General features: G+C 34.3%; 2 protein-coding genes across 4 annotated transcripts in view; one reads left to right on the forward strand and one right to left on the reverse strand.

Moving 5' to 3' along the window:
• Window positions 1-4,128: 4,128 nt before the first annotated feature.
• LOC105344366 (protein CNPPD1) lies at window positions 4,129-14,469 on the reverse strand. Its single transcript, XM_011452139.4, has 8 exons — window positions 14,330-14,469; window positions 12,790-12,877; window positions 11,907-11,988; window positions 11,676-11,796; window positions 6,547-6,675; window positions 6,020-6,081; window positions 5,444-5,561; window positions 4,129-5,243 (listed from the first exon to the last, which is right to left on the reverse strand). Exons 1-8 carry the CDS (start codon window positions 14,399-14,401, stop codon window positions 4,368-4,370), a joined length of 1,548 nt encoding a protein of 515 aa, XP_011450441.3. The 5' UTR covers window positions 14,402-14,469; the 3' UTR covers window positions 4,129-4,367.
• A 57-nt stretch (window positions 14,470-14,526) lies between these two features.
• LOC105344365 (disco-interacting protein 2 homolog C) overlaps window positions 14,527-23,172 on the forward strand; it is a 29,551-nt gene continuing 20,905 nt past the window's right edge. For all 3 annotated transcript variants that reach the window (XM_011452130.4, XM_066077189.1, XM_066077190.1), the window contains exons 1-9: window positions 14,527-14,667; window positions 17,683-17,757; window positions 18,593-18,613; window positions 20,672-20,755; window positions 21,639-21,761; window positions 21,856-22,089; window positions 22,460-22,603; window positions 22,706-22,764; window positions 22,862-22,919. In XM_011452130.4, the coding sequence (XP_011450432.3) occupies window positions 14,580-14,667; window positions 17,683-17,757; window positions 18,593-18,613; window positions 20,672-20,755; window positions 21,639-21,761; window positions 21,856-22,089; window positions 22,460-22,603; window positions 22,706-22,764; window positions 22,862-22,919 (886 nt within the window). In that variant the 5' untranslated portion in view covers window positions 14,527-14,579. The remainder of the gene's footprint in view (window positions 14,668-17,682; window positions 17,758-18,592; window positions 18,614-20,671; window positions 20,756-21,638; window positions 21,762-21,855; window positions 22,090-22,459; window positions 22,604-22,705; window positions 22,765-22,861; window positions 22,920-23,172) is intronic.

Here is a 23,172-nt window from a genome sequence, read left to right on the forward strand (position 1 = left end):
GTGCGCTGTTAAATGCAATGATTTCCTGTATATACAGACTGTATTATAACACGCGACAAACTATATTAAGTCGGATTTTGTTATTACATGCTCGAGTAATCAATTAAATGCTTTGAAGTGGGTCCTTATCGAGACACTATCAGAGGTAAAACTTTTATTTTAAAATGTTTCAAGAGGAAAACATTGATTCGTCCTGAATATGGAAAGAGAAAATTATCAGTAGATTTTGCAAACATGGTTTTATCTTTTTCTTTTTTAAAAAAAAGTCAGATTTACAAGAATCCAAGAGCACGGGAAATATATTCGAAGAATGGATTGACAGATTCATTGTAAGACATGTTTGAATCATAAACTAACGATGTAAACGTTATATATCGCGTGTGGTAAAATAAAAATCCGAAGCCATCTACTTCAATTAAGCTCCTTTAATTGGTTTCTGTAATATTTGAGAAGTAAGACCTCGATAAGTTTAATGCCTTTTGCGGTTTCCCTCTCGTCCTGTTGATGTTTTACTGGCTCTGAATGTATGTAATGACGCGGATTACATTGGTGAACATTTAAAATCGAAATCAAGAGAACTGACACGCCCCCCCCCCCCCCCAACCACCGCGCATCAATCATAAGATAAGCATTTGTGATTTTTTTGTCGTTTAATTTTGGTTAATTAGTTAAGTTTTGCATGTATGAAAAATTTTGGAGAATATTCTACCAACTTTTGTGGAAAAATATCTATAAAGGGAGAGACATTAAGCCAAAATTATATCTCAAATAAGCAGTACATTGCTATATCTGATCACGTTAAACAAGAAGACTACTGAACACTGGACCTTTTCGCGAAATAATTGTACCCTTACAAAACATTTTCTGAAATGTTCATAGTAAAATGAAATCAGCAAGACTAATGTTGAAACTGCTTGGTTTACATCACTGGCACTTGATTACTGCGATGAAATTTACCCCATAAAGTTATTGTCATACTATAAAAGTACACTCAAAAACGAGTATCTGTAATGTATATATATATATATATTATCCATTGGTCTTGTGGTCGCGCAGGATTCGCACTTTTGTGGAGTTACTGGGAGTAACCACTAGCAACCATTATAGTCCCCATTCTACAAAACCATAATCTTTTCTATTTTATTTTGAAACAGAAAGGGGTGTCATGGTGTAAAAGGACAATGCTTCATTTAAATTCTGTCCAACTTTAAGACGCCGTCCAATCCAGTGACATGATTTATCGGGTTCTTCGACCTATAGTTGGTAACGTAGTAAAATTTACATGGACGGGATACTAGCATCTTTATTCAGCAATTCCGTTTACTCTAAAATTGATGGTTTTTTGGGAAATTTTTCAAGTGTTTTTTTCTTTCGCAACTTTAATTTAAACCATATTCATTATCGCTGTGGTGTGTTAAACTTCACACACATTTTCCCTAACTCGATGTATGATAGTTATTGTTAAATTATAACCACACTTTCTCTTTGTATCGTTAATGTTTAAGCTAAGAGTACACCAGTCAGCACAGAAAGGCTTTGTTTTCAGTCGTTAGTTGTCGTGTTATACCAGCTACAAATGTAGTTTCAAACGAAGAGGTTTCCTTCTGAAAACAAACTTCCCACCAATTAAAACTTGTACAGCATAACAAAGCATACGGGAGAATGAAAGAAACTAAGATAATTAGATTGAAGTTGAGATTTACCGAAAAGAGGGCATGTAATGATTATCATTAACAAACTCTGGTTTTTCATATCGCACGTTAAAGAGATACAAGATCATCAACATCTCCCGCCCGAGCATTGTATTGCACTATTACAGCTATGTAGTATCTGACCGATATTCTCCGGGGATCAAAGAAAGACAACTGTTCTATGTATGGACGGACGAAGGATTGGGTTATCCATTTGACCTTCAGGCGAGGGTACCTGTGTCTGGAAGGTCAAACAAGTGATTTTGTGTCCATGAACCTTAGTGACCGTGTAACTGATCAGTCTAAAGCTTCCATTGTTTGTTTCATTTTTTGGCTTTGTTTTGTTTTTGCTTTTTGGAATTTTTTTTTGTAGGAGGGTGGGGGGCTCCTTGGAAATATCATTAGTTTTTCGAAACTTTTTTCAAGCCAAACATCTATACAAAATCAAATACATGTATCTTTGTAAATATGCACAACTACTGGTACATAATTTACATTGTTATACTTTCATGTTAAATACTGAAATCTGATTGGTTAAGACGCAGTTAATAATATTTATTATTACCTAATCAAAGGGTTTTTCTTGTTTTATTACAAATTAAATATTTGCGTCTATTTTTAACTGCCGGTCAATAGACTGCGATCTATTAGACCGCCGGTCAATAGACTGCGATTTTTTGGATCGGCAACGTATTTCAGAACGCGGGTATGTTAATGTTACATCCTTTCGATAGTTCTCAGGGAATGTATATTCCTTTACATAGACGCTGATTTTAGTACTTGGTGAAACCAAATTCAATGTTATCAAAATGGAGTATTAAATAATCAACAGTTTTAATACTGTATATAAGGTAAAAGACTATTTAAAATATAATGGGTTGAAGACTCTCCCTTCCTTGTGTAAACTAATATTAAATTGAGATGTTGTAATGCATGTTGCAGGTTTTGTGCATGTAAAAGATGGGAAAAAAATCTGAGTATATTGCATAATGGCACGAAAACCATATGCAATGTGCAAATTGTGAACCCCGAAAACTAAAAAAGGAATTAGGTAATAAAACAATTATTTAATGCCTGAACAGTCAATAGACCCGAATTTTTCCCTTGGTGCAGGGAACAGCTCAGTATGATCTATTGCCCTCGGCCGTTGGCCTCGGGCAATAGATCATACTGAGCTGTTCCCTGCACCTCGGGAAAAATATTCGGGTCTATTGACTGCTCAAGCATTAAATAATTGTATACTATTACCCTCAGCGTTAGCAACGCACTTGGCAACGGGTAACATTAAAAAATGTTACATGCGCGAAAATTATGCGCGTACGGTTCGCTGTAGAATTCACGTTATTCCTATATAAAAGCAGTAAAATTTTCTTAAAAATTTTAAAAAAGACATTCAGTATAACAAAATAAATAGTGCCTGTTTGGGAGGATAACAGTTGAAATTGACACCCCTCGAAAACCATTGTCAACCTCCGCTTCGCGTCGGTTGACAATGGATTTCTCGGGGTGTCAATTTCAACTGTTACCCTCCCAAACAGGCACTATTTATATAATGGCTTTGTTGCAAATGTGTGGCTAGTTCATAAAGCATAAACATTGAAATTATGTTTAATACGTAAATATTTATATTAAATACGTCCTTTGGAGTTGCAAAGTTTGGTATGAGGGTGGGGTATGAGGGACACATAACTATGTGGTCTAATAGTCTGTACACAATTTCCAAACCATATAAAATTAAACCAGGTTTCTTATTTGTTCCCACTGAGTTAAAATTCATTACCATAAATTGAGTTATCAATGAACACCTATTTGCATTTCGTTAACATCACACACAGTTTGACATAGTTCTCTCCCCTGCAATTAAATCCTGAATTCCGAGTAAATGTATTATTTGTGATGACTCACATACTTTATAAGGGTAAATCAAAACTAAATTATCTACGGATGTACATGCATTGTACATGTATGGTAATCAAGGAAAGAAAAACCAGGACACTAACCACTTCAAGAATTGGAACAGTGATTTGTGATATACATGTAAATACAACCAGGCTATCTGTATATACAACCAGGCTACCAGGCCAGAGCTGGTACAAGGAACAATAACTGGTAATATACTTAACTATATACATGTATATGTTACACTGATATGGACTTGTGTTAGTTACGCTTACCAGCTACATAAGAGTAATAATTATTAATCATTTAAATTTAACAGTTACATAATTTAACCATGTTGTGATACTAATGAAAGGATGAAAGCCATTCACATAATACATATACAAGAGCTCAGCTGTTCAACAACAAACATATAGGACATATTTCTAATTTATGCCCCATAACTTAGATCTATGTCCTGATTCCTGAACCCACCCTTCAGGGTTTTCATTAAAGCCTCTAATGATCATGTACTTGGTATATATTTGACAAACAGGAATTCAAACAATCTAAAAATTTATTGGACAACAAATAGAGCTGTCTTTCAGTACAAGCCAAAAATGTTTGATGTTATGTAAGAAATTGTGATTCTCTTTTCAAAAGTCTATAAAATAAACCAAAAACATTCAATCAGATATAGGACATTAGTTTTAAAAGCCAATAAATACGACTAAATTTTTAACAAGCAGTATTTCAGTTCCTTCAAACTTTGGTCTAATTGGATAATGTAGTTTACATTTAGGTCCCAAATAATGGGAATTCAGTTAACATAGTACGAAATCCTAGCGAAATGTCGGCAAACCCATTCAACAACAAAGACCTGTCTAAGTCAGCAGTCACATGATCACAACAACATGACACGTCTGACTGAGCGACAACTACACGGTCCACGGCAGCTGTCCTTGTATCACAGAATCGATCCGGTCGTCCAGAGTAAGGCATGGTTCTTGCTCCACAGTCTTTGCACCTTGACTTTACCCTATCTCTTTCAGTTTGTTCAAAGTCCATTGGTTTCCAGAGAGAATTGATCAGCCAGTTGTTTTGTGGTTTGGATATGTTCTTGCAGTTAATGTTTTGTCCACTGAATAAGCAAGGTCCTTTGGCACATACCATTTGATTTGACACAGGAGTAGATTTCTGAACTTCAGGAAACGAAAATGAAATTAAGTCCTTGAACAACTTGAAGAATTGAATTCTCTTACTGTCTCCTAAGTCATCCTTTGGTTCTTTATCTGAGTCATCATCCAAGTCGGTTGTATTATGAGCAGAATGCATAGACTGTTTGGCACGAGTTGCCTGCCCAGATTGACCAGGGTTTGACAAAGACAAGATGGAGGGCAAAGTCAGAAGAGTCCAAAGTGAGGTCAGAGTTCCATCCAGCGGCCGTGTTTTGTGTTCTTCTGTGGCTGTCGGAACAGTTCCTTCCTCAGGGAGTGGACCATCTTCCATAGACACATACATATGATTGGGGACAGGGAGGATGGTGTGTTCCTTGGAGGGCAGAGTGTGAGGGGTGAGGGTAGCCAGAGTGGACAATGCTGTTGTGACCAGCAGGGTGGAGCCAACCATTGTCAAGATCCCAGCAATGTACGCCACCATCGTCACAGACAACATCTGTAATAAACATCAAAGTGAAAGTCATTTTGAACCTTTAGCTCAAATACATGAATCCAAAGGACCAAAAAGTCCACCGATTACCATATAAAAATTTCCAAAAAGAATCTGCTTCCAAAAGGCTAGATTAACTTGCATAGACTTGACAGAGATTTTAAACATGAAATGTACTTTCCTCCATGTCATTGTCATTTGCATACCTTTGGTAATAGATTGGCAATTTCCTTGTAGATTTGTAGGAGTTGTGGGTCCTTACTGATCACCCAAAGGTCTGTATAGGAAAACCATCCTCTCTCTATACCCTCAGTCATAGCAATCCTGAAAGGTCAAATGTTAAATATATAAATACCCAGACACCATGTTATCCTTGCATTTACAGCGCCATCTGAATCATGTGACAATTCAAGTCTTTAGTTTGTAATCAAGTATTTCTACAGGATTTTACATAGTGTACAAAGATTTATGTTTTTTATCTGCAATTGTGCCTCATTTACTCCAAATCAAAATTTGAATTGAAATGCATGTTAAAAGGTAAGTCCCATGAATTTCAACTGGAATGATTTCAGGATCTTTTGACATTTATGTAAATTAAGTGTTATGTGAAATTCATTTCATGAAATTCGTGTGAAGCACAATTTCCTGAAAAGACATTATGTTTGAAAGCTGTGCAATTTAAACTTTTTTTCTTAAAAATTTACTCATTTAACATAAAAATTTCTTAATTTATCACATTTACCATTTATAAAATAAGCCTATTATTTGTAATGTACACAAACCTTCTTTCGACTCTTTGCAGCACCTGGTAGAATTCTTCTTCATTAACATACAACTGCCAGTCCTGCAAAATATAATTGGGTGATAAAAAAAGAAAACAAAAAAACTGGTACATGTACTGTAAAATTACCTTAAAGTTTCATTGCAAGAAATTATACCCAGTAGTTTATGAGTGATTTTATGGTTCACAACAACTAACTTAGCAACTGGGTACATTTTTAGTGATAGGAGAGACATTAAATTCAAAGGACTGGTTCATGGCAAGAAATATTTATAACCTCAAAGACCCATAGAAATCTTCCATAACAATAGATAATTTATTAATAATAGATAATAGCAATACAATGATCATATACACAAGTTCAAGTTATTTAAATTACCTTAATTACAAATGTAGTGATTGGATATGAGCAATTCATAAACAAATATACAATTTCTTTTTCTTAATAAATTTTCACTTTTGTATTACCTACAAATTCATACAATTCAAAAAGACAGTTACAATATATATCATAGAAATCCTACTAACAATTGCCGAGAGGAATTGTCGTTCTAACTCATTAACGTCCTCCGTTTCCATGTCCGCTGATGCCGCCCACTCATCGTTAAACACTTCATCATCGACACCCTCATCGTACAGAAACTTGGAAGCCATCATCTACAAAACAGAGACAAAGATAATTTAAATAAAGATATTAAGTAGGATAGAAAAGACTCATTTAGTGCATAGGTTTATAGCCCTACAATGGACAGGTCTAGCAGTATTTTGATTGGAAAAATTTATAAATCACATTTTTTATTATAATTTTTAGTTTTTGTTAATGTGAATTTGTTTTAGAATTACAGTACCCGCAACGTTATTTTTTACAATCCTATCCTATCGTATCGTGTATCAATCCTATATTAGCGTGCATGTATACTGTTCTATCGTGCGTTGATTCTATCCTATCGTGCGTGTAAACTGTTCTATCAAGCGTTAATCCTATTCTATCGTGCGTTAATCCTATCAGGTTTATCGTTTATTTTCAACAATTCTTTTGTTTATCCTATTGTGTTAATCGTTTCGTGCCTTTTCATAAGCAAGTAGATTTATTACTAAGTTGCAACTCGTTCGGTGCGCCGTATACGAATATTTATCGAACAATAATTGTACAATCCTATTCAACATTCCGTCATGATACTAATTTATAATTTTTTTAGATCAAAATTAACTAATATTACATGAAAATCATAACTGTTAACACTGAAAATGAAAAACGAAGTTCTTAGGAACAAGGTAACATATTTACCTGTATATCGAATATATTAAATCGTACGCAGAGTGTATACCTGCGTAAACATTAACTTTTATGCAATATGATTTTTTGCATCAAATTTTACAGAAACAAAAGTATTTATGATATAATTTATATTTAATTAAAACCCGAGTTGTATTTTAATTGAACCCTTTATTTTCCGTGTGATATTAGATTTCAGGCTGAAATGTTCTCGGCAATTAGCTAGGGTGTGTGGTAAGGTAATGCAAACAATGTTAACAAATCGTACGTGGAATGTGTATCTGCATAAATATTTATTTAACTTGTCTATAATAATTCGTTTTTAATGCATCATTTTCTTATACAAAAATGTACTTATTTATATTAACTTTAAACAAGAGTTGGATTTATATAATTAAACCCGCTATTTCCCTAGTGATTTAATCTCGGGCTGAAATATTCGTGGTGATCGGCTTAGGTGTTCGGTAATGAAAACAATTTTAACAATACAGAATATTTATTGATCATTAAAGCTCATAATTTTAGTTTTAGAAAAATTAACTGGTCATTTTTATGAATTCTATAAATGATGGAGCGATGATTAACAACTCAGCAATTGTTACTAAAAAGAAATTTCACGTAAATCTTTATTTGTATGTGTTCTTTCTCAAATTCTACCATATCAGTTTGTTCGTAAAGATCGTTTAAAGCGATTATACGTTTATCATGAACATCGTTTATCCTTTCCTATCGTGTATCAATCCTATCCTTCCGTGCATGTAATCTGTTTTATCGTGCGTCAATCCTATCCTTTCGTGCGTGTATACTGTTCTATCGTGCGTTAATTCTATCTTATCGTGCATGAATCCTATCCTATCGTTTATCTTGTAAAAAACATAGGTAATCATAGATTACTAAGCTCACCGAGACGGAGCATCACCATTATGAGACATCACCTTCATAAGACCACCTTTATCATTTTATATGAAAATCATACTTTATGATCTTGGATATTCATGGATTCTGTTTTGACAAAATATCGTATATCATCTGATAAATTTTTTTTATGATAATCATATGTTCATATGTTAATCAATACAATGATATAAAATTAAATATTGTATCATGTCATATTTATAATATATATCATATAAAACAATAAAATACCGTAATAAACAATAATCTGATATGATATTGTAATGTATGATATGACATTGTATTGTATTATACCTTATTGTATTTGATCACATAATACAATATCATAAAATATAATACAATATAGTATTATATTACAATATCATATTACATAATACATCATAACATTGAAACATATTATATTGTATAATATAGTATGATATTGTATTGAATGACACTGAAACATATTTGATACATTATATGATATTATATCATATAATACAATATAATTTGATTCCAACATTGTATCTTATCAAATGATACAATATTATGTGATAAAGCAAAATATTATAAAATACATTATTATATTATACATATTGTATCATATGACACAATAATATATATTACAATATCATATAATACAATTTCATGTGATAAGATAATATATCATATAAACCAATATCATATCATACAATATCGTATGATACAATATTATATATTGTTATACTTTCATGTTAAATACTGAAATCTGATTGGTTAAGACGCAGTTAATAATATTTACTATTACCCTCAGCGTTAGCAACGCACTTGGCAACGGGTAACATTAAAAAATGTTACATGCGCGAAAATTATGCGCGTACGGTTCGCTGTAGAATTCACGTTATTCCTATATAAAAGCAGAAAAATTTTCTTAAAAATTTTAAAAAAGACATTCAGTATAACAAAATAAATAGTGCCTGTTTGGGAGGATAACAGTTGAAATTGACACCCCTCGAAAACCATTGTCAACCTCCGCTTCGCGTCGGTTGACAATGGTTTTCTCGGGGTGTCAATTTCAACTGTTACCCTCCCAAACAGGCACTATTTATATAATATTACAATATCATATAATACAATTTCATGTAATATAATTCTATATTACTGAAACCAATATCATATTATACAATATTGTATAATACAATATTATAGAATATACAATATTGTATCATAGGATACAATATAATATTTTGCAATATCTTATGTAATTGTATCATGTGATAAAATAATAAATTAAAAATACAATATAATATTATACAATATTGTATCATAATATACAATACTATACATAACAGTATCATGATACAATATCATATCATAAAATATCAAAAAAAATTGATACAATATCATATCGTATTGTATAACTTTTTATAATATAACATATGATATCATATTGTATCATATCAAACAATTATATTGTTTCATATCAAACAATACTATATCATAGGAATCATGTTATATCATTTATCAACAAACACATCTATCTATCGAGCTGGTTTGAGTGAGGTAGGAGATTTCTTTAGCATCCTTGATAATGGAGATCAGGCTCTGCATATAAAGCAACCTCTGCATTTAATTTATAATAAAGTTAAATCAACTATGCAAGCTATCATCTATAAAACATGTGACCTGTTCCAAAAAACTAAACCTCATCCAGCATCCGAAACCTATGGCTCAGATTCAGCATTCAAGCCCATCAGGTGCATTAGTATCATAACACGCATCATCCATGCAAGTTTGGTGAAGTTTGGACTAGTAATAACTAAGATATCATCATCAGAGGGCACTAGCAATTAAAACCTTAACTTCCTCCAGCATCCGCAACCTATGGCTCAGATTCAGCATCCATGCCTGTCAGGTGCATCTGTATCATAAGACACACCATCCATTCAAGTTTGGTGAAGTTAGGACCTGTAATAACTAAGATTTATTTTTTAGCATCCTTGATAATGGAGATCAAGCTCTGCATCTGAAGCTACCTCTGCGATTCATTCATATTACAGTTAAATCAACTATGCAAGTTTGATATAGTACTATCATCTATTAAACATGTGACCTGTTCCTAAAAACTTTACTTTATCCAGCATCCGAAACCAGACTCAGCATTCAAGCCTGTCAGGTGCATCAGTATCATAAGACACACCATCCATGGAAGTCTGGTGAAGTAAGGACAAGTAATAACTAAGATATCATCATCAGAGGGCACCTGTTTCAAAAACTTTATTTAACCAGCTCTTAAAACCTTAACCTCCTCCAGCATCCGAAACCTATTGCTCAGATTCAGCATTCAAGCTTGTCAGGTGCATCAGTATCATAAGACGCACCATCCATACAAGTTTGGTGAAGAAAGGACCAGTAGTAACTAAGATATAATCATCAGAGGGCACCTGCAACAAAAACTTTAACCAGCTCTAAAAACCTTAACCTCTTCCAGCATCCGAAACCTATTGCTCAGATTCAGCATTCAAGCTTATCAGGTGCATCAGTATCATAAGACGCATCATCCATACAAGTTTGGTGAAGTTAGGACCAGTAGTAACTTAGATATTGCTATCAATGGGCACCCACAACAAAAACTTTAACCTGCTCCAAAAACCTTAACCTCCTCCAGCATCCGAAACCTATAGCTCAGATTCAGCACTCAAGCCTGTCTGGTGCATCAGTATCATAAGGCACACCATCCATGCAAGTTTGGTGATGTATGGACCAGCAGTAACTAAGATATTGCTATCAAAGGGCACCTGCAACAAAAACTTTAACCTGGTCCAACAACCTTAACCTCCTCCAGCATCTGAAATTTAGGACCCAGATTCAGCATCCAAGTCTTTCAAGTCCATAAGTAGGTCCAGATGCATCACCCATGCAAGTTTGGTGAAGATAGGACAAGTAATAGCTTAGATACAGGACCTGCAACAAAAACTTTAACCAGGTCCGGACGCCGACGCCGACGCCACCGCCGACGCCGACGCCGAGGGTATAGCATAAGCTCTCCTTGACTTCGTCTCGGTGAGCTAAAAATAATGTTGCGGGTACTGTAACATAAAAGGCTATAGCTATCTGGTCTTATTGTATTTAACAGGCTCTATTGCCTCTCCTTGAATTAACTGAATTCTCTCGGATAAATAAGCAGCACTACTCTATGGTTTGCAGTTATTTCCCTTGTACTGCCAAGCACATCACAACCGGCCAGAAACTTTGCAGTGTAAAAATTTGATAAAACATTCTCATGTATAATTGATGAAATAAAAAATTTAAAATCAATTAGCTTTATCCTTTTTTATTCAATTTGGAAATGCTGTTGTTGTATATATTTACCATTAAATGTAGCTGGAAATTCATTCTTAAAAATGCATTTCATTTTGAAATGATTATATTGCATCATACTGAACTGTACCTTTTCTTATCATTTTACTTTGTGAGCATTGAGATAAAAACTAAATAATACTGTTACCATAGAAATCAAGAAGAGGTCAGAGGAAGACACTTGTTGCAGGTAATCTGTGTTCTTTTTCTTCAGTCGATTCACGTAGATCATTCCCATCACCATTGAACAGGGCGACATGCAAGAATGCCTTTTAATTAAAACCAATATATCTTATGAATCTTAATTTTTCATAAATTAGAAATGAAATCATTTATAATCCACGTTAAAGGCAACATAAGTTTCAAGAGAAATTCAAACCTGGCACTGGATGCAGCAAAATAGTGATCCACTTTTCCCAGTTTCTTTGGCACTGCAGCATTCAGAAAATCTACTGTCAAGTCTACAAAAAAAAAATATTACAAATTTATAAATGAATACCAAACTAATTTTTTAAGGAGGCTGGATAGTGACAGGTCAAGGCCAATTTTGGACTATTTAAATCTCTTTTAAAAGAAGAACTCTGTATGAAGATACAGTAAAATGTTCAAATTTTTAAACTGAATTACATGATTTTTTTTCTATACTTAATGATAGTTTATAGCTAAACAAATTGTATCTTAGTATTTAAGGTAGATAGGATGGTAAATTTGTTGACCACCGAGCCTTCTTAAATACAATGTGTCACAATTAGTAATTATAAACTTCCCTTTCCACCTTCTTTGTTAAATATAATGCCCTCACACAAGGCAATATTTAATCTGAGTAATGTTTATATTAGAATTGTTTCTTCCTTACATTCCTGACTGATTTATTTTTTACAAATTTTAAACTTTCTTTCCATGTTTACTCAAACACTGTTATATAGTGGCATTGATTTGATCTACTGTGGTTTCATTAATTTTCGTTGGTACCAATTTTCGTGGATTTTCTAAAAACCACAGTATCAAGGATACGTAAATTCTTGGCCAATGATCCTATCAATACAAAATGTCAGTTGAAACTGAACTTCAATTAACATTTAATTTTGTCGATCAACTTAACAACGAAATCCACAAAATTTGGTATTTAACGAATATTGATGAAACCACAGTATCCAGCTCTTACATTACACTCTAGTTTTTCTGATGACATAGAGAGAACATTTTCTGACAAACATGGAGCAATTTGAAATAAATGTCCTGCTTATATCCAAGACACATACTTGTAAGGGGGAGAGAAGGCCTGTCAGTGGTCGGTTGTTTTCCATAGTAAAAGGTTTTCCGGAATCGTTCCGACAACTCCTCGTGATCCTGTAATGCAGATATATATTTTATAAATTGAATGAACAGCTAAAATAGCTAGGATAAAGTGTGGTTCTGAATCTCCTCACAGCTGTAAAATTCAATCTTAAATCTTAAACAATTTGAATCATTTAAGAGGAAGAGAATGTGACAGTCAGACAGGTTCAATTGCCAGAGCCAAAAAGCTCAGTTGGTAAAGCAAACTGACTAGATATTCAAGGCGCCTGGGTTCAAATCAGATTTTTATCCTAGTCTGATCAATCACTGTTTCTTTCTTTCAATATGTTATATTTGGCGCTATACTCCTTCAGGAGAATTGAGTGTGAAGATCATTTAAGGGGGAGAAGTGATAGTCAGACCACTTTGATCGCCAGAGCCAGATAGCACAGTTGTAGAGCAACTAATTAGAAATTCAGGAGGCCCAGCTTCAAATCTGGTTTGTCATTATTTTTCATATCCAGTTAATACATGTTTTTAAATTAACGAGGCTGAGTACAGATCGAGTATGCACGTTTTCGTGCAGCGTTTCATTTGTATTGTGACGTCATCTTTTTGCTTGGTTGACGCCATGGCGTGATAGTTTCAACTGCAGATATTCAGCGAAAATTTGTTAAAAATAGCTTGTTTGATGCGTAAAATTGATATTATATTGTGGAATAAACAATTGCCTCAGACTTTGAATTTTCTTAAACACACTAACCAACCTCAGAAAATGAAGTATGTTAAATTCATGTGCAAATCTTTTTACAAATAAACAAACTGCACTACTTCACTTTATTGCGCCTGTTTAAAAGAATATGAGCGGCAAGTAAAGTGATGATATCTGAGAAATTCTGAGGTAAAATGTCTGAGGATTTTTTTTGAATCAGATAGATTAATCAGTCCAAATTTCAAAAAATTGTAAATTATCGCAAGTGTTTAGGAGACATGAATTATAATCTAACATTTTGAGGAACTGTAGCTCCAAGTTCATCCATCCAATTTTTTCAGACCAGGAGCTACAAACATGCAGCTATAGTCCTATATACAAGTTTTACCAATCATGGGTCAAATTTTGTCACTTCACATTATGCTTTTCTGAGATAAAAGCACATCATCAACAGGTCTAATCCAAAATAAAGGTAATTTGCCATAGGCAGGTGATATAGGGATATCATATAGACATTTGACAACCAAATAAGGAACAAAACCACCACAAGGTGGTTGTGCAATGCATAATCTGAATATGGTCCCAAGGTAATGGAATGAAATATGATACTAATGCTAGCTTTTTTCAATCTATTAAAGAAACCAATAATAAACAATGTTTAAAGAAATATATATCATCATCAGTCCCGAGAATGGACAGCTGACTCAGTTACTGTTACAGTCAGACAGTAGGCAAGTAGCTATGGCATGCACGCATGGAGCCTTTGTTGTTATCGGTATATATATCTGAAAAATCATCAATTTGATGTCTACCTGTAATTCCGTATATTCTAAATCATTGTATCCATCGTTCCCCCGGAGGAAGGGGAAATGGAAAATAGACATTTCCCTCTCTGTTGACTGAAATTCCTCTCTTTGTACGTCGTCACTTGATGGAGCGAAATGCACGAGAGTTCTGTAGGTGTGGCGAGAGTTCAGACGAGAGTTGAGCGAGAAAATGGCGACGGTGATTCATAAATGAGGAAAATGACAGATGAAGTTCAGTACATGATTTGAGCATTATATGATGGCGGATAAAACAATAGACACATCTCTTCTACCCGAAGATGTCAGACTTAAATTAGAAGAACTGGAAATAGAGCTTGCGGAAGGTAAAGTCATTATTTAATTGGTTTCTATTGTTCATATAGTAGCCTGTTTCAAATTGAATATATTGATGTGTGCTTCTGTATAATGATACAGATGTGCCCCTTTTTAAAAGAGAGACGATGAACAGTTTATCTTCATCTCAATATTTCTCAGTCGGTTTATGATATATAATTAACATTATATTAATGCTTCAAAAATCAAAATACATTTTATGGTAGATCTTTGACATACATTTGTAAACAACATGTGTATTGGCCTGTGAAAAATGAACCATATAGGTGTGTAAGTGTTTCAGGGTGATTCAAGATCATTTAAGATGATGTAAGGGTTTTACAGTTGTAATATCACCATAATTTTAATAATTATTTTACTAGATTATGATTATTCGTAGCAAATGGCAGAGAGTTTATTTATTGCTTTACCTGATACAAAATATTGACAGAAAAAAAATCAATGATCATAGAGACCAATGCTGCATTCAAGACATTCATTAAAAATGTTGTTTTCTGTGTATAGCAAATATTATACAGTGACTGCACATTAATGTTAATGCTTTAATTGATGTGTAGTTGTTTTTTTTTCACCATTTTTCTACCCAATGCAAAATAAAATTTCATGGTTAAGAGCTATGATGTCTTGGATAAGATGATGATATAACTAGATTAGTAGATAACATGATTAGCTGATTAATTAAAACATTGGAGTAAAAACTTGTACATTAAAGCAATAACAGATAATCTAGTCCTAAACTCTATGCTGCACATGCATACATGAACTGCAAATCATTAAATAATTAATTACAATGCATTTCTTATTTTATTTATTGGATGAAATATTGTTTTAGATATTATGTCTTATTAGTACCAGATATCTCTCTCCAAACCTTATATCATATGAAAGAGTATATACAGAAGGTATATAATTTAGGAATGCAATCCAATTTGATATATGATGATTCAGAATTACAAAACATAGAATGAGTTTGCCACATTTTGTGCATACACTAGGATTTAGTTGCAGTGTGGCGCTTTGCCATTGATCTTTGCTGTTTTAGTGAAGGTGAATAAACTTGCAGTTTAAACGTACAAGTGTGTGAAAGGATGAAGATCTGTAGAACCTAAGCAGTGTGTGATTAATTATTGATAGTTTGCTGATGAATTTTGAGAAGAAGTATTATATTACATTATTGGAGGGGGATTAATAAACAGGTCAGCCAAACAGTCTCAGTTGTAGCAGTATAACCACAATATTTACAGAACTGTGAGACCAATAGTAGTTATGACTCATAGATCAAGATCAGCAAAGGTGGCCAGGTTCTGTGTGTATTCACTCCAGTTTAAAAGGACCCAGGTCACTTTACACATACATAAAAATTCACCACTAGATGAAAGATAATTTTTGGTTGTAAGGGAGCCAGTATGATCCTATGTTTTATAGTAAATTCAGGGAATTAAAATTGGCTAAAGCGACTTGAGATCAATGAGGGCCTGCTGTTACACAATATAAGCTGGAAATGAAAACCAGATGACAAGGATGTCTGGCAGAGCAAGAATTCCAGTCACAGGGACGGAGCTGCCAGCACTGAACAGGAAAGACAGTGCTGTCGTGGCCTCAGTCATTCAGCTATAAAATTTTAATTTGAGCATTTATAATAGGATATTCAAATATAGGGGTGAATGTACACCATAGGACTACAATATTCACTCCATGTTTTGTCTATTGTCTTGAGATATTAGCAAGGATATAGATTATTTCATTAAGGATTTGTTCTCATTTGTTGTGTAACATGCGATTGTGTGCATACATTAATTAATAATTAGTCATTTTTCTCATAATGATCTAGGTGTATTCGTTATTCATTTCTTCATAATTGATCATATTTAGTATTTATTGGCATAGATGATTGTCAAGATTTATAAAAGGACTTGGAGCAATGTTATTATTCACTCTACCTCATTCATTATCAGTGCATTCAAGTCAGTAGTGATATAAAAAATATTGAACAAAGTATATTTTTTAAACTGTACACTACAGTCTACTGGTATAAGTATAGGTAATACATGTACTACATGTAGTATACATGCTGATTATAGCTGTTCTGAATTGCTGTAGTTTCGGATGCAGGTAAATCAATCAGTTTATGAAGGGATATTGCCTTGTAATATGGTTTTTTGCCCCTCCCCCCTATACCCCACTGTCAATGTGTAATCAGATTAGTAGCCCCTGGGCTCTCTCTTTCTCTTGGTGGAGCAGAGATACGGTCTAGACAGGGGTCTGACTGAAAGATGATGAGGTGAAGGTAGTAAAGTGATAATAAATGGAGCGGCCACCAGGGAAGAACTGACACATATCTCTCTCCAAAAAATGATTTAAAAGTGTAGTTCATTCGAGAAATCCATACCATTCTTCTCTGCATTGTTAAACATAATTAGAAAGCAGAGTTATTCTTCAAGTTTAAAGGTTTATGATTATTACAATTTGAACTTTTTTATCAGAAGATGCAGAGTTTTAAACCTGAAGGTTGATTCATTGGATTTCTTCCAGAGTATATCTAGGAGAACATCATAATTTTGTTTGATAAACTATAAAATATGTTAATGGCCTGTGTGTCATAGAGAAGCCATCTGGTTTTCCTTAAATTATTTAGACAAGAACTCAGACTCCCATGACCTTTTGGTTCTAGTGTATCCCTGGATGCTGATGGTGAAACATGAAAGGTATATACAGTATTGAAGCAATAATATTTGTGTAAGGCAGGGTCTATATCATTGTCTGTGCTTTAGTTTAAACAAAAAGTGAGAACTTGCAATTACAACATGGTAGAAACTACAGGTAGATACATTGCTTTATTGTTGAGACAGATAGGATTGAACTGTAGCATGATAGATGTGGTAGAACTAAAAACTGCTTGACTTGACACAGGGAATAGGTCAGGCAAAGCCTTGACAAATTATTTTTCATTAAGCAGAGACTCATTAGCTTTGTTAATTAAGACAAGGATTGTTTGTATATTTCAGGTGACATTACTCAGAAAGGCTATGAGAAGAAGAGGACTCGCCTATTGGCCAACTATGTCTCCCACTCACCCGCAGGTAAACATTGATAATAACCTGTCTCTTATCATAATTAGGTATTTATGGGGATCTATTTATTCGGCAAAAAAGTAGTCGAATGATGAATAATTATTACTCAGATACCTTTTATATCATAACATGATTACATCTAATGATCTAGACTCTAAAAAAAAAATGATATAGTCAGAATAATTGAGCAATATTTGTTGAATTGATATAAAGTCTTATTGCTAGTGACCCACTATTCTGTGCCCACTAGCTTCTCCACAAGCTTCCCCAGAAGCTGACGTATTCTGCTGTGCATTGAGATTTGAGAAGCTGTGCTATGGTCAGAGTGAGATAAATAAATGGGAGTTGACTGTTTGTTTTTGTGTATTGTAATGTAAACATTCCCAAAGCTCAGAAAGCACAGTTTGATAAGATGCAATCAGACTCATGTCAGGAGCTCCCCTAATGGACTGCCCTGATAGGTGCCGGGTGTATGGTCAAACTCTCCAGTCTAGGCATACAAATTAGCTCTTATTCAAGATTACATTTACCACATGAACTAGCTAATATCCAGCTTTTGATTAGCTTATTATTGCATGTCAAAACCTTTTGTGTGTAGCTGTGTAGTATTAGATGAGGACCAGCATTGGCTTTAGACTTACTGTAAAAGATGTAAGGTGCAGGCATGATAGGGGTTTTCTGTAATTGCCAGAAAGGAAAAGGAAAGGCTAATTTTAAGCCATTTTGTAGGTTTCTGAGTAGATAAGCAGCATGAGGTGTTATCAAAAAGGTTAAAACAATCAAGATTTGAAACAAAAGAGCATGTTCTTAAACTTTTACATCTGTAAGCAAAATTTTATTGTAGGAAAATTGCTTGCAATATTACGTAAGTGTTTCTTTTTACAGAATTAAAAAAAATCATGAAAAAAATCCCTATCTTTGATTTTCTGATCTTATCCCAGTGTTGAATTCCTGTGGTGGATATTTAGTTTGCATGTGTTGGTGTTTGCTGGTGGCTATGTGTAACATTTTAAGCCTTGCTATGTGTACTTAGTCGTGCTCAAAAAACATTATTTAATGCTTTCATTTTACCACCATCTTTGTCTTTTTGTTGTGGGAGGAACATATTCATGTGAGATTTAGTGTTTAATGGCTATTTTTGCCATGTTTCAAACCAAGTTCAGTTAGTGATATGGAAGTTTTTGGATTCGGCAGTTTCCTGTCTTTGTGTCTGGCAGTTTGATTACATCAGAATGTAGATGTGGTTCTGAACACCCCTTCAAGTTCAATCAAGGTATTCATCACTTTATTGTATTCGTTTATTTCAGGAAATGTAGCCTTTCACTGAGTTGTGACAAAGTATAGAACTCAACCATTTATAACCATTAACAAGCCTTCAAAAAAAAAAAAAAACCCTCAGACCCAACTACCCACTTGATAATTTTCTCCACTTAGCGTACAAAGGCTCGGCCCTCGCCTTGCTGGAATCTAGATCACACACATGTATAATTTTGGTGGTTGAGTTCAGTGCTTTGTATAGTCCTTTTATGATTTAGAATGCCCTGTTTCCTCTACTAGTTTGTTCACATTGAGCTAATCTACTCTAGGACAGAGAGAAACCTTGTTCTACTTTTGTATATGTTTTGTGAGTTTAGGAAGTTATTAGACTGATGCAGTATCTCCCACTTTTCCTTTTTAGTTGAGTTTTATTTAATTTACTCAAAACTAGAATGTGTAGAAGCAAGTTTCAATTTTTTCAGGATTTAAATATATACATGTGAATAGCAAACACTCCTTTATATTTGATGATGTTTTACCGACCCTTTAAGTTGTCTTTGTGCCAAATGATAGTTCAAGCTGCCTTTATACATGTATATCCACATTGGTCCAAGTCCTAATGTCCCGTTTATAGTCCAGAAGAAAGGGAGTTTATTAGAAGGTGATCACCGACCAGTAATAAACACCTATGTTCTTTGTTCAATATGTAGTTCACCTGCAGGTAGAGTGATAGATTAGGGGTAGAAGGTAGTTACTGTGACACACACTATGGGCTTTTAAGGTGAATTGGATGTTTTGTCAGCATGTACCGACCATTTAATGCACATTCTTCCTTTGTTATTATAATACATAAGATCAAAAACCCGAGAAGTGAGAGCCATTTGTAATTTTATTGATATGATATTGGTTTATGAGCTGTATTGGATTTGTTTATTTACTAACTCACAGCACATATGTACACATCACTAATTAATTAATCACTGTTACAGGTATGGGCCCCAATGTATATATGTGTGTATGTGTGTGTGTGTAGGGGGAGAAGCTTTGTATATATTAATCTTTATATTGGATGCGTTAATTGAGATAGTCCTCAAACTCACAATTCAGTTCTTTATTTACGTGGTTTGAGATAATATTACAATTGTGCTTTAACTTTAAATAGGATGTCTCATTAGATAATTTATGTATGCGTGAGAACTACCTGAACTATATTATGTTGTAGAAATATCCTTACAGACTGTCTGTGGAGAATTTGTAAAGACTTAATAAAAACACCTAAAAAATGATACCTGTCTGACTTTAAAGTTTACATAGTGGATTAGGGATGATTTTGTTGTCTGCCTTAGTAAATCTTAATGCAGTGTAATATGCAGGTGAAAACATCACTGTCAGGCCAGTGAACGAAGGGTTGCTGTGTGCTTTCGCACTTTACTATCAATTCTGATCATAAATAAACCTGTACCTCTTACGCTCTTTATAAAAACATCAGCAGGTTTGATTAAAGGTTATCCACATCGTATCTATTACCCGGCCTCTTGAAACCGTGTATTCAGTCTCATGAAAAACACCATTCATTACAGCAGACTTGCTCACATTTTTGATGAAGAAACCTGCTTTGGTGGTTGTTGATTTGATCATGTTCTCTTCATTATGTAATTATTTACAGAGCCAAGTGCACCGAGCCCCCAGACTGCCGCTCAAAGAAAGGCACATCGGCGGCTCACCAGGGAGGACAACCGCTACCACTCAGGTACGCCACTTCTACCACTTATTTTGACTGATTCAGGAATAATTAAAATCTACTGTGATCAGTGATAGAATGGTCTAGTTAATAATGGTACCTTTGATTAAGTTAAGTAGAATCATTAACCAGGGAGGGCAATGCTACCACTTGGGTTCACCTCTTCTTCCTCTTATTTTGACTAATTTAGGATGTTAGAATCAGACCACTGATAGTTTTTATGTTACCAATAACTAAATACATTTATACTTTGTTTTGATGTTTTCTCAGTAAACAGGTGTTCATATAGATTTATAACTGCTGCACTCATGTATGTCATCTAGTGCCAAATTCTTGCATGTAATGGAACTATTTTTTTTATGTTCGGCACTTGTAGTTTGACCTACAACACTTGTAAGTTTGACCTAATTATGGCATAAGAAGTTAAGTCTGCATTCCTGGGAAAAGCACTGTACTCATGCCTATATGTGTGTTAAAAAGTAAAACTCTGGCACTTATCACATTCAGAAAATTGCCCCATTACTGAATTATTTAAAAAAAGGGTCACAAGGAGCATCTTTGCCATAGATATTTTGAAAACCTATTGCATGTTATATAAAATTAATGAGTTAAAATTGAATTCTTTAAATAATAGCAGCTTTGTGTATTATTGTTATTTTTAACATGAATTATGAACTGTGAAGGTTTTCTGTAGACATCATTCATATCTCTTTAAAACAGGTGTGTGTATACAATGTACTATAATCGAGTGGTCATGAGACCGCAACAGGAAACCTCACCTTGCATTCCAACTTAACAACACTAAATAAATAAATTAGCATATGCAATCAAGCCTCTTTGTATTAAAGCTATTAAGTGCAAGATGTTAGAGCACCATCTGTATGTGTTGTAGAGATCAGAACAGAGGCGGTGATGCAAGCCCTCGCTCTACACAAAAAACCGGTTGTTCCTCTGCCATCCAAACGAACATCTGTCCAGTATCCAGGTCAACAACAGAGGCCCAGGGAAAGACATGGTAGTGTATATCTTATCACTCGATTCTACATGCTACTTTGAATGTTATTTGGGGTCTGTGGTTGTGAGATTGATGTTTTGTTTGGGTTTTGTAGAATCATCGTCTGACGATGATGATAGTATATTCGGGGACGACCAGCACAGAGATTTCCAGCGAGGTGGGCGGTACCGCGACAGTGGGGCCAGCTCCTCCTCCTTCTCTGATGCCAGTGCCTCCCCACACCATGGGGGTAGAGGGGGAGACAGTCGTCCCCACAGTGCTGCCTATGCCATTCCTGGGAACACCTCCCGCCAGGCCCTCGCTGATGTTTTACAGAGCACCAGGCACTGTAAGCATTGACCCTGATCACTGTAGTGTCAATCTGAATTTTTTTTGTTTTGAACATCATTAATTTGAAAAAGAAACAAAAAAAACTTCTGAGATGTTATACTGCATGTTTATTTCCTTGAACCAGGCTGTATATGTATTTTTAATTTTTTTTTAACGTTTGGTTTAAAAATGTTAAAACAGAAATTTAATAACTTTTCTGAAGCTAAATATGTATGTATTTCCTTTAGGAAGGAGTCAGAAATATATAGTTTAGCTAAATATAAAATACCCTGTATTCCTGGAGAATGGGGATACAATTATCTTTACTGTAGTGCATTAATATATAAATTCTTCTATGGATGACCTTTCTGTTGTTTACTTATATACAGCCCAGCCCATCTCTCAGCCCCCTGATGTGACAAACAATGCTAAGAGCACCAGACAGGCAGACAGAGTGGGCCACTATGCCCCAGCACACATATCATCGGTCAGAATGAACAATTCAGGGAACATCTCAGGCCTTCAAGATGATGGCAAGTGCTTGCTTTGAAAAAATCAAATTCTTTTTGGAATTGTGAAATGGTTTATTTTCTGTGTACAGGAAAAATTAAAGAAGTGTGTCTCTTCTTTTCCAGAAATTCGACATCAAGGGAAGGTCTCTGCCAAGATACAACAGTTATTAAATACGTTGAAGGTATGAAAATTTGGTCTAGAGTAGTTTGCTTTTGTTGTAGTCTCCTAAAGGTTTGACCATATGCATTCATTTGTTTACTGATTCATGTTAATTGCAGAGACCAAAACGAAAACCACTAACAGAGTTTTTCGTGGAAGAGGATGATGCTTTGGAAAGTAAGTACACAATTTTAGAATGTTTTTGTGTTATGATTGTTGATATAGAAGGATTTGCTGAAAGATTGAATTTAATGTCAGAACATTGTCAGAAATACACCTCAAGTCTTCCATACTCTTTCAGACTCTGCATGGGCAAACTTCTGAAATTTCCTTAGTTTTATAAGTTTTATGATGTTAGTAATTCATGCTGCTTTTTATAAGCATGTGTTAGCATTCATACCATTAGGGAGATTTCCAATGCATAAATGTG

The sequence above is a fragment of the Magallana gigas genome, chromosome 2 (assembly GCF_963853765.1).
Source record: "Magallana gigas chromosome 2, xbMagGiga1.1, whole genome shotgun sequence".
Taxonomy (NCBI): Eukaryota; Metazoa; Mollusca; class Bivalvia; order Ostreida; family Ostreidae; genus Magallana; species Magallana gigas.

Coding starts and splice junctions, on each gene's coding strand:
- LOC105344366 (XM_011452139.4), bottom strand. CDS start 14,401: ATGTCTATTTTCCATTTCCCCTTCCTCCGGGGGAACGATGGATACAAT. Junction 6,082..6,546: donor GACAATTCCTCTCGGCAATT/GTTAGTAGGATT, acceptor TATATTTTGCAG/GACTGGCAGTTGTATGTTAA. Junction 5,244..5,443: donor TTGCCAATCTATTACCAAAG/GTATGCAAATGA, acceptor TGTTTATTACAG/ATGTTGTCTGTGACGATGGT.